This window comes from Taeniopygia guttata, chromosome 1A, assembly GCF_048771995.1.
Source record: "Taeniopygia guttata chromosome 1A, bTaeGut7.mat, whole genome shotgun sequence".
Taxonomy (NCBI): Eukaryota; Metazoa; Chordata; class Aves; order Passeriformes; family Estrildidae; genus Taeniopygia; species Taeniopygia guttata.
This window is the reverse complement of record NC_133025.1, coordinates 20,126,607-20,144,535: the sequence shown is the minus strand read 5'-3', so window position 1 is coordinate 20,144,535 and position 17,929 is coordinate 20,126,607. Positions and strand designations below refer to the sequence as shown.

Below are 17,929 nucleotides of genomic sequence, written 5' to 3'. Positions count from 1 at the left end.
ATCACACTGCATACACCTAATCTGAACTCAGCGATGCTCTGCAACTCGGCAGCTATAAATACCAAACCCGACAAACACACACTCACCAATTTCTCTGGAGATCTGCGTGAACGCCTCCACACCACTCTCTCCATAGTTGCCTTCAGAAGCCAGTGTTGAGACATAGTTCCACCCAAGGGCTGTAACGATGTCAACCATGGCCTGTGCTTGGTAGGAGTCTGGTGGGACCACTCGAGAGAAGAAATCATACCTGGTGTTATCGCTCAGCTCAGGAGCTGTAGATGCATAGCTGATTTGAGGTATCTGCAAACAGAATGACAAGTCACGCAAGCCAATCTAATAACATTTTACAGTACATACCTGTACCTTTGAAAGGCTTGTAATAGATTATACACAGGCATTGTGCAGAACCAAATATCTTGCTTTAATTAAATCAGCTGATCAGAAAGCATCTCGGATTTTGTGTAATGTCAGTCAAGCTTTATAGTGTAACACTCTCACCAAGAAATAATGCATTCAGCTGTGCTCCAGATGTCATGGCTCTTGACATGTAAATGCAACTCCTCTTTTTATTCTGGCCCTAATAGAAAAAAGTAAGGTAAAAAACAATACAGGAGGGGAAAAAAAGGAAGAATTTGTACTATTACTAGAGAAAATGAAAAGGTCAGTTATGATTACTGTGATTCTTGAAATTTGACAAGTAAAACGTGGATTATTTCCATTTCTTTGTTTTATTTACGTACATGAAAACGTGTGTTTCCATTGTATAGCAATTTTTCAAGCTTTTCAATGTTTTTCATTTTCCAGTTTTAATAGTTCACTGTGCGTGACTTAAGAATATGAAGGCTATATATTAAATAGCAAAAGCTATCTGATTTGAAAAAAAAAAAAACCACACACCTAAAAAAATTACCTGCATATGATATCCATATACAGAAGGAGAAAACTTATAAAGCTGGTAAATTTTTTAAAAAACATCTCAACAATCTTAGTAGAAACAAACTTAAATAACTGGAACACACTTTAAAATACTTTTTTTTTTCTCTTAGGAGTAAAACCAAGGGTGGTTTTCTGTTTACTCTTGTCTAATACAGATGGTTCAGTAATGTCCAGAAGAGATATTGTAAGCAAGACCACTTATTTTAAAGAATATTTTTGGTGCAAGAAAATTTAACATTTATGCTAACTTAAAAGGAGAATTATTTTCTTATTTTAAACAGTAAAACTGATTAAACAGTCATTAGCTTGAAATAAAAGATACTCTGAATATTGCATTGCGATCTATATTAATAAGAGGTACTTAATTCACGTCACAAAACATAAAACAGTCTTCAAGAAAGCAATCTGAACGGAGTTCCTAAATTGATTCTGTTGAGAGACAAATAGAGCAGTGCCAGGCAACAGGTGTTCTGGTAAATACTCTCTGTCACATTAGATGTCAGAGTAGAAGGTTTCAGTGCAACTATTATGTCCTGTTCAGTGCTTCCTCATCAATACAAACTGAAAAATGGTTTTGAGGCAAATGTAAGGAATTCAGAGTTTCGTCCTCAACCAAACTTGCATAGACAGTGCAGATATATTTGCACAGCCTGAATAAACAGTTAATTTTCTAAGGCTTGGCACAATCATTTCTCAACCAGAAACTAACAAAATAAACTCTTATGTATCTTGGCTTTATTCTTCTTTAACAAATTTTCTACTCATGGAAATGCATCAGAATAAAAATCTGAAATGTTGTTATAATAACAACTGAAGAGAACAGAAAAGAAAAAGAGAGGGATGATCACAGAAAAAGTTAGAGCTTATATTTCATGGAAATCAACATTACTAACAAAGAAAAAATATACCAAGTAAAACTAAAGGAATAAATTGTTCTTACAAAACTTGCTTTGTATAAATTCCCTTTCTTTCAGAAAGTGTTTGAAACATCTTTACCTCTTTACAGACAAAATATTTTTGGCCTGTAATAAGACAATTATGCATATTCCAAACACATATCATTGCCTTTCTAAACTTGTTCTGTTACTCTAAAACAGCTGTGGTTTGTTGGTTTTTTTTTTTTTTTTTTTTTTAATAGATGCAAAAACAATAAAGATAACCCTTGCGATTTTACTAACTTTGCTCCTTGGTATTCCATTTCTCAAATACTATGCCACTGATCCTTTGCTGAAACTTATTTCATCAATAATGTCTACACAATCAACACCAGTAAGAAATATTTTAGACTGATACTTTGGCAGTAAAAACCTTGAAGCCTAGACCACAGACTTATATCCATTAACTCTCTCTCATTCTTCTTCAGGCATGAGATGAACAACAAACCCTAGATGTGTGTTTGTAGGAGAATTGTTGGTTCTACCACAGCAATGAGATGTTTCAGATCAATAGAGATATTTTATGTACTACAAATATCACGGTTTTGGAGCCTGGAAAATGCAGAGAGATATTCCTTTCCTACTTTTCATCTCTTTGCAGTCCAACTTCTTCCCTAGAGTTATTTCTAATAACAGTGGAAGAAAACAGAAGGCAAATACAGCACAATCACGATACTCTGAAATCACTGGGCACACTAGTAAGCTTAAATCACCACTGTTTTATAACATCTGCCAGCTTTTCACTAGCAGGAAAGAACAATATGCCATGTGAAAGTAGGAAGACTCTCTAAATAGCAAACCAACCTTAAGTTTGGAGAAAAAAAAAAAACAGTTCTTGCAATGAAAGATACAATTATTTTCTGAATTTCTTTTTGCATATGTCCCTCATGGTTATAAACAACACCACTGTCAAGAATTTTCTTCTCAGAATTGCAGAGCTCCCACCCAGAAATGCTTCATGGACTTCTTTTTTTTAAAGCAGTTTATGCAAAAGTAAATAGTAACTTCCTTCCTCGCCTGCTTTTAAATGCACAATTTTATACAGTGGAGCTCTGAAAAATAGCTTTAAAATTTGAGAAATTGGTTTATGTTCCAGTTACATAGGAAGTAAAAAGACTCAACAAAGAAATTTTTTGGCATGAGGTCAAATTCTTTGGATTTAGTGGTTCAATAATCCATGAATGAAAAATATATACATTAAAATGTAACAACTCTAGTTATGGACTGTAGGTTTAATAAAGCATTTTATATTTCCTCAAGTACATTTTACAAGATGGAGCATAGTGCTCCCTAAGCAAGGGAACTGTTATGCTCTATCAAATCAGTAATGTTTGTTTTTAAAGCTCCCTAAATACAGACTGTATTCCTACTTTAAGTTCCACTGGTCTCCTGAGACATAAATTTGCATTTTCAAAGAAACCTGTAAAGAAGGAGTTTTATTTCTCAATCTAATTTTTCAAAATTAAATACAATATCTGTAATGTTTACATTGTATTTAAGTGGCATATATTAGTGTTAATGGTATATTTCCTTCTCTTTTGGAGAAACAAATTGATTATATAACCACATTTGAATTGGTTTTTGCACAACATCTGTCACATTCACTGACAGTTTCTGAAAACATTCATGTTTGACTGTTCATTGATATGATTTTTCTATTCTTTCCTGCCCTATGGTTTGGCCACTGTCTCCCATTAACCTATAAAGTGCTAATAAAGTCAACTCCTAGTGGGTGACAGATGGAAATCTTGAAATTATTATATAGATTAATAAATAGAAGGCCTATTTTTATTATTTTTAAACTTTAAGCTATCTATTAAATGTTGAAAACAAAAAAAAAAAAATCCTAGTGTAGTGTTTTAAAACAACATCCAGTTTGTTTTAGTTTCATACTGGTCTTAACCCTGATACTTACTGAACTACTGCTGAAACTGCTTGTGATCCCTCAGTTCTTCAATCTGTGATGGCTTCATTTCATTCTATTATTTAGTCACTAACATCACAAAACCATTCAGCATGCTTAAAAAATAAAACAATTTGTAGAAAAAAAAACTAAACCCAAACACACACACAAAAAATTACTGATAACTAAGCTGAACACCTAATCCTTGAAGATCCATTCAAGCCAAAATCAGCAGTCCAGAAGAGTCTGTTTTTCACTGATCTATCTGTATATATCTCCTTGATGATTTCTCTAAAGACCTCCCCTTCCCAGAGGATTAGAGAAGATGGAGCAGGTACTTTCAGAACTGACTATCCACAAGCATGACTGTGACAGCTCTTAAAGGAAGAATGACATCAGTATAAGACCAGCACCAAGCATTACTACAAAACAGACTTTTACTCCCTCATGGAGAAAGTGTGGACAACTTCAGGAGTGTCAAAGGCAGCTAGTGTAACTTTCCATTTATTTCAGCCAAGTGGTAAACCACTTTCAGCTCCTCACACACTGAAAACAAAAACCACCTACTATACTCCTGAATCCAGGACTATTCATAGAGGAACATTCCTATGGATCTGTCTGTGCTGGGGTCCAAACCCTAAAACACAAAAGAGCTGCACTGAGGATGACAGAGGAAAAAACATTACCCAGTTGTGCCCTTCCAGGACAGTGTCTTCACCAAAGCAGGCAGATTTAGCATGCTGTCTCTTGAATTAGATGCTCTCCAAGTTTAAGGCAAAAGTTCACTACAACCCTTTTACTGAGCTTTCAAATCCATTTGCATGCTACATTTGACAATGTAAAGCATCAGCTGGCCATTTCATATGCCGTCTCCCTTTACAATGTCTTCCAGCTGAAAGCATGATTTGGGAACAAAATAGCAGACAGTGAAATGAGCAAAGCTCATAAGGCAAAAGACTTGAGAAGGGAATCATTATCAATTTTAAAAATTAGACATTATGAGTTACACTCACAGTAGTAACTATGTTGTACAGTCACCAAGAGTAATGGCTTAAATCACTCACATCTTCAGTTTCACTACCCACTCAGTCCTATCATTACTAACTTTAACATATCAGCTAGCATTTTATTTCTCTTTTCCATTCTCTCCACACTGAGCCTTCTTTTTTTTTATGAATATTAACAATAGCACATTAAAAATAGTAATAATTGCAACAAAAAAAAGTGAAGTCAACAAACTCTAAGTTAATGACTACTCAGTATCAGCTGGCATTTTACCACCAAATAATACAGCTAGCAAAGGAGTTAAACTACTCAGAATAAAATTTGGCTGTGGAAATATGTTTTCAACTTGATGATTTTTTGAATTTTAAATGTCTATCATTAATCATTAATGGCCCTGTCTCTTCAAGATTTTTATTCCCTCTTCTGTATAGCAAGAAAGAGCTCTTTGTGAGTCCAAAAAATTCACTGCAGCAAAATGAATCCTCAGGGTCTAGATATTGAACAGTTTCAAGAGGAGAGCCAAGGTCACTATGCTTAGGCTATTACTGACATTTTTAAATTGCCATCAGCCAGAGCACCATCTTAGTTTGCTTTTTCTTCTGAAAAACATCAGCCTGCAACACAGTAATGCCAAAGTCATTCAGGAAGGACATTCAAGATTTGAAAGAGCTTTATAAAGCTTAATAACATCCTACAGTATACCAAACAATACTGAAAATGTCTTTTATTATTACTAACTATAGGAGAAGGTGAAATGCACCCTGAAACATTTCTCTAATATAAAGGGAGTCTGGGAGATTAATTCAACTGTTCTACACACTATGTAGAGCAATAGTGTAAACAGCCACCTGCCTTCCATTGAATCTCACAATCCTGCTCTCTTTGGCTAGACATGATTATTAAGACACCTCATGTTCAACTTCCTCCTATGATGTCTTCATCCTTCCCTCTATGACAAACACTAGAGAGGGCACCCATGCCATCACTAGATACCTCGCTTCATTCATTTCAGAATAAACCCATATTAATCACCCTGTGGAGACCTAACACATTAAGACTCAGTAATGCCTTTGGAGATATGAGATGGCCCATTCAATGCTCAGGGCAGCTGAGCAGGGTGACACCTTGACAACTCCACCAGCCACAAATCAACTGTGCTAGAGCTGATGTTAGGGAAAGTTTCAACATATGAAGCTTTTTCAATCAGCCTCATTCCATGGATTTTACTGAGAGGAGGAGTGATCTACAGATCAAATATAGATCTACTGGGATCTATATTTTCCCAGTAGATAAATTCATGTATTCATTTATATTTATAAACTCAGGCAATCCTAATCTCTATTTATTTAGATGAATACATTCTTCCTCGATGTTAAGGACCCTCAATGACAATATTTATCATGCATCAAGCAATGCATGTTGTTCCAGAATTACCACTGGTAATTATTACAATGACTTCTACCTCCCCCCCAAAAAAACTTATGTTGCTATTAACTTGAGCAAAAGCAAGAATACTCAAGTATGTTTTTCACCCATATGAATATGATTTAAAACACAATTAGGTCAAAAAGGTTTAGCAAAATTTGAAAAGCTTTGGAAACAGAAAGAAGGAAGGTATAATCAGAAAGCTGTCATTAGCTGATTTAACTTGGTAGGCAGGATCTTTTTAAACCCATTTGAATTATCCCATGTCATTCTATTTGCAGTAAATATTATAGCAGTTCCTGTCAAGTGTGCTTGCAATTCATACACCTAATGATGAGGAGGTAATGGATTGGTCACTTGAAATGTTTTGGAAGTTCCACATATATTTGTACAGGTTTTGCGATAAAATGCAACATAGCCATTCTTTGCCCCAAATCCAGAAAGAAAAGGGATCTATCATACCTACCTAAATGCTTCTGAGCTGGAAGGTAGATTATTGTATTTTTTTCTTTCTATCTGTCTTTCACCGAGTTTACTTCTGCTGCCAGTTACCTCCTGAAGACATATCCCTGAACAGAATATAACTTCAGTGATCAGCACTGATATTTTCATGAAAGCACATAAATGAGGATCAATGCAGCTCCATTTGCTGCCAACAAAATTATTTCTGCAAACCTCATAAGTTGGTCTGGTATGTGAAACATTGCAGAGACAGATGTAATTGCTAGTCCAGTGGAAATATGGGGGTAAAAGCAACATGCAAATCCTCTTTCATTACTGATTTTCTGGGTTTTTTCCCCTGCACTACAAACAGAGTAATTATCTATCATACTTATTTCTGAGGATATTGCTGGTGGTCAAAAGGCTAGCAACTACAGTAGTCTGAATAAAATGAATTACCCTAGTAAAAGTAATTTTTTATGGTTAATATATGTAATTGTATAGTGTCAGATAATGGGCTGAAAAACTATTAAACCTCCATTGCATCTCCACCTGTCAGAAAATATCTTTCACAAAGCCTAACAAGACATGCTACAGTGAGAGTATTTCAGTTTATGACCTGCCCATTCTGCCCTGGTAGAACAGAACGTGACAAGGGAAGAATGTATATAATAAAAAGTACCTAATAAAAAGTGTTTGAATTTGATTAGGTTCATTCCAGTGGGTTGAACTAGGTCAGGGACTCATTAGAAGTCATTACTTTTAATTATACACAAGGGATACTATAGAAAATAATGATGATACAATACCCCAGTCTCAAATCCCACAACAGATGCAGCATCTACAAAACATATTCACCACCACAGGAAGTATGGTGTGCACTTTAGGGCAAAGCATTAAAAGAATATTTATGCATTAGGAACATTTTTACAACTGAAGTACATCTTGTCACACTATGCTACACTGTGTAACTCCAGAAGGACAAGAATCCATCTAAGGGGACAGCTTGAATTGTCATCAATATTCTGTGCAAGGGAGTCTATTGATAAATGCTAAACAATGGCATTTCTCAGTATGGGAGCTCTATATCAGTATTTCCACACCATTTTAAATTCTGGGGTTTTCCACTCTGAAAACCAACTGAGCTAAGCAGTTGCACATTCAATTATCCACCATCTTTAGGAAGGCCCTTTCTAAATATTTTAAGCCCAGCTAAGGTCCAGGCACTGAATGATAAACTGAAGAAGCAGCAGATCAAGTGAGAAATATTCATACAGAGATCAAATCACAGGGAGGGGGGATGGAGGGGATCTTGAGTTTGGGAATTGCTGGTAGCTCTTCCTTTACAGAACCCTCTGTTCTTCAATCAGCAGATCAAACAGAAAGCCAAGGATGGTCAGATAGCTTTAGGGACTTCTTAAACTATTAAAATTCCCTTTCTACTTGTCAGGGAAAACCACACTTAATTATGTGTATCAATACATTAGAGTTGTATCAGACTCTGCTTAGCACAGTGTGAACTCTGGTATTTCAGTTTTTCTAGCTCTACTTTCCTCATTAGAGCTTGTCATGTCAGTGTCTGGAACTCTAATCTCTTTTGATGGATTTGAGAAAAATATACAAAAATTTGCATTCCTTTTACTCTGAACTAGGAAAGCCAACTTTTTATTATTATTCAGCAGTAAAAAATTTACCTATTAGATCAGAGTATCCCTCAGCCAAAATCAGGCTTCCTTTACATTCATTTGATAACTTGTACCATAGAGAGCACAGCAAGCACTTTTAGAGACTTGCCCATGGGGACTTGCACTCATCCATGGAAGTTTTTCTGATTACAGAGACCATCCCTATGGAAGGAAGCATGACACAAAGGAAGAAAGGGAAAAGCAAGGGAACAGACAGCCCAGGAAGGTGGTGGAGTCACCATCCCTGGGGTGTTCAAGACACAACAATGTGGCACTTAGTGCTGTCCTCTGGTTGACAGGGTGGTGATCAAAGGTTGGACTGAATTACCTCAGAGGTCTTTTCCAACCTTAATGATTCTGTGAAGGGGAAAGTGCTCTCAGCAGGATGCAAGATGGGATGCTCTGCTAAAGGAACAACTCTGATATTTGTATTCATTTTTTACTGCTGCAAGGCCACTCCAGATTACACCACTGCCTGAGCCGCAGTGCTACCCTTTTGTTACCCATACTGCCACCTTAACAGCATGAGACACAAGCAATCAAAAAATAACATGAGGAGGAAAAGTAAATTTTGTATTCTTGACAGCTCTCTCCACCATTGTGGACAATGTGAAGATACATAAACAGGGTTCAGCTGGCCAGACAGATATGTGCAGTGCTTTAGTGGGTGCTTTCACATGTTCTACAGTACACTGCCCACACTTCAGCTGTGGCTCAGAAAGCCCAGCTTTCCAGTGACCTCTCTTTCCCATGCTGAAGACTTGGTTATCACATATCAGAATGCATTAAGAAAATCCCTATGAGTCACCATAGCTATGGATTCCTTTCACAGCACACACAATTCATATGGGATTATAAAGCATCATCTTAAACCAATATACTACAGACTTAGAAAAAGGGAAATTGAAATATCCCTGTTTTGTTTGCATTCAGATGAGTTTTCTTTCATTCTTAGAACAATAAGACTTGGCTGATAAACAATTTAACCTTGAGTTTTTAACCTTAGAAGTTATAAAATGTTAGCCAGTGCCAAATGATTTCCAAAAAGTCCACAATTTCCAGTATTAACACAGTGAAATGCTGAGTCCAGTTGCTACCAGTAGAAAAGTTGGAGAAAAGAGCAAAACATTTATGAAGGAGAATGCGGTGGAGGGGGAGGACCTTAAAGCAAAAATACTGATTACTTTAATTACATGATAAAAATTTTTCAAATAGAAGGAATAACATAAGTATTATCTTTCCTTGTACCTAACAGTGTCAGTGTCAACTCTTCCAAAGTACAACCCAGCTGTCAAGGGACTAATCTTACTTGACCCTTTTGAAAATCCCAGGTTTGCAACACAGAAAAGCAAATGTAACTGTGTTATCCACCATCTGGGGATTGTTCAAAAGAATATCTATCCAATCTTAGACTAGAAAAAAGAAGCTTTGTAATTCAGGCTCAAAAATACATTGTACAAAGTACAAAAACATGCCTTGTCCTCTACCCCCATCAAAAAGCTATATTGAAACCTGCATGCCCAAGTACATACAGTGACTTTGTGCCTACCACTTCCACTGAGGTGTCCTACAGACAGACTTTGGGGTCTTGAGGATGGACTTGGTCATCTGAAGACTGCTCCACAGCCAAAGAGGCATAGCAGCACAAACCTTTTGTCTTCCTAAGATTAGCAAAACAACCAACTTTCACAAATACCTGTATTTCATAAATTTTGCCATTTTGATAGACTAGGTACAGCCTTAAAAACCATAACACACACAAAGAGATCACGACACAAGGAGGCTGTGCCCGTGGTCAGAGGTATAAGAGATACCTTTGAAATTTGAACTTAACCACCACATGTTTTGTCCCTGTCAGCAGCCATGAGTAAAGCTTCCAAAAAGTAATGACTATCATAAAAGTCAGGAACTCAGAAGAAATTATTATATTTTTATATAAAGTAATTTATATATGTATAATATACATATGCACACATATATTCCATATGTTGAACCATTTTTTTTCTTTCTTTTAGAGTAATTAGTGGTTTTACTTCCTCACTGAGGATGCTATCCAAACTTTGTTTCTAAGCTGATATTGTTATTGACTCAAATTGAACAAGATGAACTTTAAGAAAAGCACAGCCTAAGGGGAATAAGATCACTTGAAGAAACAGAAATCTTGCAGAGGTTTCCTACCTGCACAGCAACATATTCTCTATTTAAAGGAGATAATTAGAATATGGAGGAAATATTTTTTTTATTAGTGGTATTTCTTATTGAACCTATCTCTATATATAGTTACATATACCTGACATTTTCTCCTTTTTTTTCTTATATTGCATTCTTATTTTTTTCCTCAGACATTTCAAGAGCCTCTAGCTCCCTCCTGCTCCCTTCAGGAAGTTCTCTCTCTCTTTTCTTTACACAAACACCTTCTTCCCAGATACCCCTTTTCCTTTACACCTGTTCTCCCTACCTCTTCTCACTCTCTCTTCATCAACCACAACTTGACTGAACTCAGAAGGAAAAGTAGACAGTAATCGGTTCCTAAAGAATGATTTAGGATACTCAGTTTGAGCTCTGCCTCTCTCCTTTGGCAACTCATGTTCAGAGATGCTCAGTAGAAAGGGCAAAGTCTTCTGTAAAATACGGCTGGACAGGGTCACTCTTCACTCTCATCTACTGAGTAAGGCTTCCTTTCCCACAATAGATATTTTTCTAGACAGTCTCAATGCAGTCAGAGAGCAAAGTCAGCAAAAACAGCATTTGATGTAGGAAAAAAGTCTATATTGGATAAGCATTTTACAATTTCTGCAAATTCTCCTTTTCCCTATATTCATTCATTGCAATTTAACTACAAATCAGTTTACTGTTATCACTACCATACAGCCTTGTTTGAGTGTGTTAGCCTTAGCCTTCCTGGCTAGTGCAATGGAGATTTCCTCCCTAGCTATGACTCTCCAATATCTCTAAGTCCAAATACAGAATAAGTCCTTTTGAAGGTTCTTAAAAGTCCCCCTCAGTTAGCTTGATCCTGTAAGTCTGGCCACACCATCAGCATCCTGCTTCAGCAGCTCAGCAGGATGATGAAAGAAGAGGGCCTGAGGAGCTTTCAATAAGTTCAAAAGCTCCCCCACTCAAATTTTTTCCCATCCCAGCAATCCCAGTAACAACTCACATTTCTGACAGCATGTCAGTAGTCAGAGCAGAGCTTGCTGATAACCACTTTGCAGTGCTCTGAGAATCAGCTCTCCTGCCTGCCCTCCCACCTGCAGGGATCAGCTGCCCTTTGCATTCAGCATGGCCAGGCGCTTCAGTTGGCAGCAAAGTAAACCTTGGCCCTGGGGCTGCAGATAGACCTTTTTTTTTTTCCCACCTAATGTGGTTGAAACGCCCATGTCAGCCAACAATATATTTCACAGAACTGTGTCTTTCTTTATCAGAATAAGAAACCAATTGGTTCTGTTCTGCCCAAATATTGGGAACCTTAATACTCATCAGCTGTTGAAGATTTTTTTGCTACGGCTGATGCAAAACACTGCTACTTAAACCCAGCTTTAGTACAGATCTTCTGGAGACAGCCCCATGCTTTCCTGACAGTGCTTCAGTCTGCAGCTACTGTAGGCAGTGCATCAGTGTAGTTTTTGGAAATCTCTCTTACACTGTGCACAAATTATTTGTATTAGGGACTAGAGTGCCACTGTACCATTTCTGAATACTACAGCAGCTTTTGATCTTTTATTTTGAAATTGTCCTCCCTCAGTCTGTTGCTGCATATGTTAAAAGACCCCATCAAAAGCAAAATTACACCAAACTAGATTTAAAAGTGTCAAGTGAATTGAATAAACATTGGAGACATCAAAAGCCTGAGTGGATGCTCCTGACAACAAGTGGTGTGGGAATGCCAGCCTGTGCTGAGCCTGATAAAATTCCATTTCTATCTACTTACTGAAACTGCTTCACAAATATATTTCTGCATATCAGTGTCACCTATCCAGTTCCAGGCACTGGAAGAATTGGTTTAAAATTGTCAGCTGAAAGATATCAACACTTTTTTTATTCCATGGAGTATCAATGTCATCTACATCTCTTTCAAAGAGGAAAAAAATGAAAGAAAAAAAACAACCAAACAACCCACACAACTTTGAAGCATTTGTTTTTGATGTGTTTAGTCTGTTTTCTCTTTCACCGTTTGTAGTCTTACTTTTTAATCACAGAGTCAACAAAGCACTGAGGTTTATTGAAACAGAATTTGTGGTTTCTGTCAACATGTGAGTTGCCTACACAGCAGAAATTCATTACCTTGGAATGGGATTCATATGATATTTACTGAGCTAGCCAATTGAAATACCAAGTAAGAGATGTGTCCAAGATCATATTTCTTTTGCAGCCCAAAGTCGTTTTCAACACACCAGAGTGGTTCAGATATCTCTTCTAAAAAGAAGTCTGGAGATGAGGATTATGTTGACAACTCTATTTAGTTTTTCTTAAGAAATGTTAGTTGCCACTAAACTCACATTTATACACTTGAATCTTCACTTAAGATGCATTTTTTCTGTGTAGGGCTAATGGGTGATCATCAAGTCCCTTTCCTCTAGCTTAGAAACTGATACAGACGGTGTTTTAGCAACAGCCAGAGTGTGAAACACAGCTCTTAATCACCTTTAGCAAGCCAGAACTAGATCTCCCAAAGGGTTACTCTGAGGCACTGGTTAGACTGAGATAGGAAGGACTTTCTCATCTTCCCAAAGCCCTGCATGGATTGGTTACACAAAGCTGGAAGACAAGGGCAGAGTTGCAGAGCTCCAGGTATATCTGACCTGGTGCCAGGATCTGGCCTTGACTTCTTGAGGTATGTTTGATATTGAATAAAATATTTGCCAGGTATGTAGGAAATAAGGTAACTGACAAGGTGAGAGCCGCCATGAGGAAATACAGCCACAGAATAAGAAAAATTCACTGGCCAAAATCAGACTGCAGAGGTTTCACAGATCCAAGAACATCTTTACAGAGCACAGACTGAGATACCCAAGTGCCCTTTAGGCATGTAACAGGGTTCTGTGAGGTCTTATTTTTCTATCTGGGCTTGGTAGTCTAAATATAACTCTTCAGATCTATAAAAACAATTAAGATATACAGTTCTATTATGCAGTTTCAAAATGAACCTGCAAATCTTCTGTGTCAGAGAATTTCTGTCTGACAGAATTCCCTGTACAAGGGGAGTAAGTTATTTTCTATATGTTTGAACATCAGTTTCTTATCTCTTACCCATTTTTTACATTTGATAGCAGATATCCTTTCCACTCACTTGAGACAGCTGAACAAATAATTAACAAAATCTCACTTGAGAGAGAAAAGTTTTAGCTTTATATACACAAGTGTCACAACAATCAGACTCCAACAAAGAGTAAATTGTTTCAAACTAACTTCTTCATGCACAGAGAGTTTTGTGCCAAATATACAAGAGCAAAAGCAGAGATATTTCCAATGCCTGTGCTGGAAGCCAATAGGCACCCTGAGAATGAAACCTCCCTCTGAGCTGCTGCATTTTGGGGAGGGTGCTGGTGCTGTTCCCCCTGTATCCAGCCCTGTGGGATTGCAGGCAGGAGCTGCACACAGGAGAGACACACTCTGTGGGACATGGCTGGCACCTCATGGCTGCAGCAACAGAAAGGAGACAGCACTTCTGGGACACGTCCTTCCAGGCAGGGATGTTGTATTGCTCTGGGGAATGGTTTTTCCCTCCCCAGAGACCCCTGTAGCTGTGACCTATTAGCTTGACCCTTCCTTCCTTTCCTGACTCAGTTGGCTGGGAGCCAAGTAGCCCCTCCTGTACTGAGCCCAGATAAGGCTCTGCCCCTTCCTGGTTTGCTCTCTTTCCCTCTTCCACCTATGGAATAAACATCTTGGACCACATCAGGGGTTGGAGCCCCTTTTGGAATCTTTGCCTTGCTCCTGGAACACTTCCCCCCAAGGCCTCACAGATCTGGACTAGCCTGGTAACTTCGGGGGCTGTGGGGGGAAGGTGTTTCACAGGGATAGATCAGTGAGAATGAGTCTCTCAGTACACAAGTAGTATCATCACTTTAAGGCTTATAGACAAAGTTATAGAGGCACAAAAAAGCTCTGCAACTACTGGTAGTTGGCCAGACAGGAGATTATTCGAATCTTTGCACGGGAGCCAGACCAACCTATTACACCAACACTTTTCCACGTGGTGATTTTTACTTCCCCCCAAGTGAGGAATCCACAAGAGGATTCCTCACTTCAAACCACAAATCATTGCTATTATTAGTGTTATTCCCACACGTTTTCCTGAAAGAAAAGAAACAAACAGAAAAGTCCTCTTCAGACATCTGTTTTAGTTGGATGAATCTGGGTCACACATAAGAAAAGCAGAAGCAGCCTTTCTGCATGGGAATTACTGGGTTGTCTTCATGTTACCATTTCACCATAGACGGTGGAAGTCTCAGCTCTACAGTATAAACTTCCAGAAAGATAATTAAGAATCAGGCTCTCATATCAACCTCTTCTTACTATAGTTCTTGAAGCTATAAAACAAAATAATGCTATTTTCCTATATTCTACAGACAATAAGATGCTCAAGTCTCAAACTACCTAATTTCACTATTTAAGTGTTTATTAAGGCTAAGAAAATTGTTCACAGGTGTGGAACTTCACTTGAAAGAAGCAGCTAAAAAAAACAAAATAAAACAAATCATCAGAAATTGGATATTCTCACACACCTTTTTCTAAAAAAAAAAAAAAAAATCTTCTTTATCCATGCCTACATATTGTAGAGAAAAAGGAAGCACTTGAGATTCTTCTCATACTATATCAGTTTCCACATCTTATCTTACTTCAGCTCATACGTGCTGTAGAAATGAAATCTAAGGAAAAAAATAACATGTTTAAACTTACCAGTAAATAATAGATTCTTGATGTATAGCCAGAATAGATTAATTTATCTGTTTAGAATGCAAAAAGCAGCATGTTAAATACTGAACTCTCTCCCTCAGAAGGTGAAAAAAATATATTCTCCTTTTTATTGACTGCAAATATTAAATCTAAAGAACAGTTGGAAGGTAGAGCCTGCAATACCTGCTTTGATTAGTCAACAGATGTTCTATGGAGTCCAAACTTACTGAGTCCCTGAGTTCTGATTTTTACTGTTAACTCAAACAATAACAAAATAGAAACCTAAGCTTCCCCCCAGCCCCAGCTGACTACAGCAACAGCAGCTCTCTAAAACTATCCCTGCTCTAATACTTCATTATATCTGCTTGAGGGAAAGATTCCTATATCTGAGATAATTTGCACCTGCTTGTATGAGTCACCTGTTAGTACAGCTGCTTCTTAATGATAGTGCCTTGCAGCTGAGATAAGAGTAAATTCAACAACTAAAGATCAAGAGGTGATTTGAGAGTCTAATACATCAGTTTCTTCCACTGAACAGAAAACTTATTTCCTTATTTAAAAAAAATCATTACATGATCCAATAGCTAAAATGAAGAAAGAAAAAACATTAGGACTAGAAAAAAGATAAAGATATTTAATGTCAAATGTAACAAATAACTGCAAAACTTTGCTGGACTGTACTTGATATGTAATGTAAAACAGCAGACTACAGAGTCCAGGCTTTAGGTCATTAGACTTTAACTTACTCAGGAAACTGTCAGGTGTGATCTTATGGCAAGTCTGAAAAGTAAAGGAGTTCAGGGAAGTTGGCAGGTCTGTCAGTCTCCTACAAGTACAAGAGCAATCCTTAAGAATAGTCAGGAAGTCATCAAATTTATCAGAAATTATGCATGGCTGAACTGGGAACTTACAGCATAGAAAGATTAAAAGGTAATACACAGGAGGAGGATGGAAGGGCCAGGAATAGGAGTTTAAAAACAAGTTTTGCCAGACCACCCTGCTATCACTCTAGAGTATAGTGATGGGGTCTGTAGTCAAGGATAGAGCAGGAGATGTCATTTACATTGGCTTTAGCTTTTGACTGTCTCACACAGTATTCTTGTGTACAAGTTACAGCTTTACAATCTGCTGGTGAACAAATGGACAGGTAAAAATCCACTCAGACTATCTGGGAAGGGTCATGACTAAGGGACCATACTCCCATCGGGAGGCTGGTTAAAAAGTTGACTACCACAGGAGTCTATTCTGTAACTCATCCTGCTTAACACATTCACCAGTGATCTGCAGGTTTCTGAGACAATGGAGTGCATTTTCACACCAAACTGGGGACACACTGCAGGACGGGGATGTCATATAAAAGGGCCTATACAGGTTTGAGGAGCAGGCTAAAAGGATCCTTATGAAGTTTAATAAGGCAAAAGCAAATTCCTGCATTTTAGAAAAGAAAAGGTCCTTGAAACAATACAGGCTGGAAACAGATGCATGGGGAGAGGCTCTGCAGAAAAGAACCCCGAAGACAGCAGCATGAGACAGCAGCACCCTGGCAGGAAAGAGGATGAGAAATCTCCTGGGCTGTAGTAACAGGAGCAGGACACAGAAGGGATCATCACTCTCCATTCATCACAGTGGATGGTGATGCACACTGGAGTACTGTGCAAGTGTTAGTTCTCTGGGTACAAGACAGAAGTGGATAAACCAGACCAAGTTCAGCAAAAGGCCACCAAAATGCTTGGGAGATGAAGTCCTTTGATGAGAGGTTGAGGGAGCTGGGGTTGTTCAGCTTGAAGCAGATCTGGCTCAAGAGGAAGTAAACACCAGTCCTTCAGCATCAGAAGACACAGCCAAACTTCCCAGCCATGAGGCAGTGTGAAAGACACCAGCCAAAAAGCTGAAACAATAAAGGTTCAGACTAGCATTAAAAGAAACTTTTATACCATAAGAAGACAGTCAGACAGTGCAATACACTGCCCAGGGAGCATCTCTCCATTCTTGAGGGTTTTCAAGGCCCAGCCAGATAAAAACCAGAGCAAGTGGTCAGATCTCATAGCTGACCTTGAGCAGGAGCCTGGGTTATCTTACCTTACTGGTGACTGGACTGAGCTCTGAGTTAAGTGTTCTCTGTAGTTCATGAAGAGGAACAGGAACCTCCGTTGTGCAATTCATATCTAAATGGACTAATCAACCTCTACTGGAAACCTATTTGTCTCCAGTAACTGCAGAGATTAGATTAAAGTCACAGCCTCAAAAATATTCAAATATATTTCTGTGTACCAAAGAAGCAGCAAATATTTGTCTTGATTCTCATTTAAATATAGAAGTTAAATGGAAGTAGGCATCATCTGACCTAATTTTAGTCCTTTTATATGTCCTGACAGAGGAAAGTAAATATAACACAGTCACTGAAAACATGCAAGGGCCTAAACCTATGCAGATTTTGTTGCTACCTTAAGAATTTCAGCTGCAAAGTCAGATTTTGGGTTTACTTTCTCTCAGAATTCCTGTGTAGAAAAAAAATTATATAAAATTTCATGTAGTAAATCATGGAAATTGTAAAAGAGATTTACAAAATATTGCTGAACCTTAAAAATAACACACATGGAAGATTTCCTAGTAAATAAAGAGGCTTTCAATTGTATGGGCAAGAATAGCATGCTGCAACGGCACAAAAAGGGAAATTTGCACTGAACCAAGAAATA

At 37.8% G+C, this 17,929-nt stretch overlaps 1 protein-coding gene across 5 annotated transcripts in view; it reads right to left on the bottom strand.

Annotated features, from left to right (window-relative positions):
* The window catches only part of GRM8 (glutamate metabotropic receptor 8), a 310,552-nt gene that overhangs the window by 246,473 nt on the left and 46,150 nt on the right, over positions 1-17,929 (bottom strand). For all 5 annotated transcript variants that reach the window (XM_072920891.1, XM_012568966.5, XM_072920901.1 and 2 more), the window contains one exon: positions 87-303. In XM_072920891.1, the coding sequence (XP_072776992.1) occupies positions 87-303 (217 nt within the window). The remainder of the gene's footprint in view (positions 1-86; positions 304-17,929) is intronic.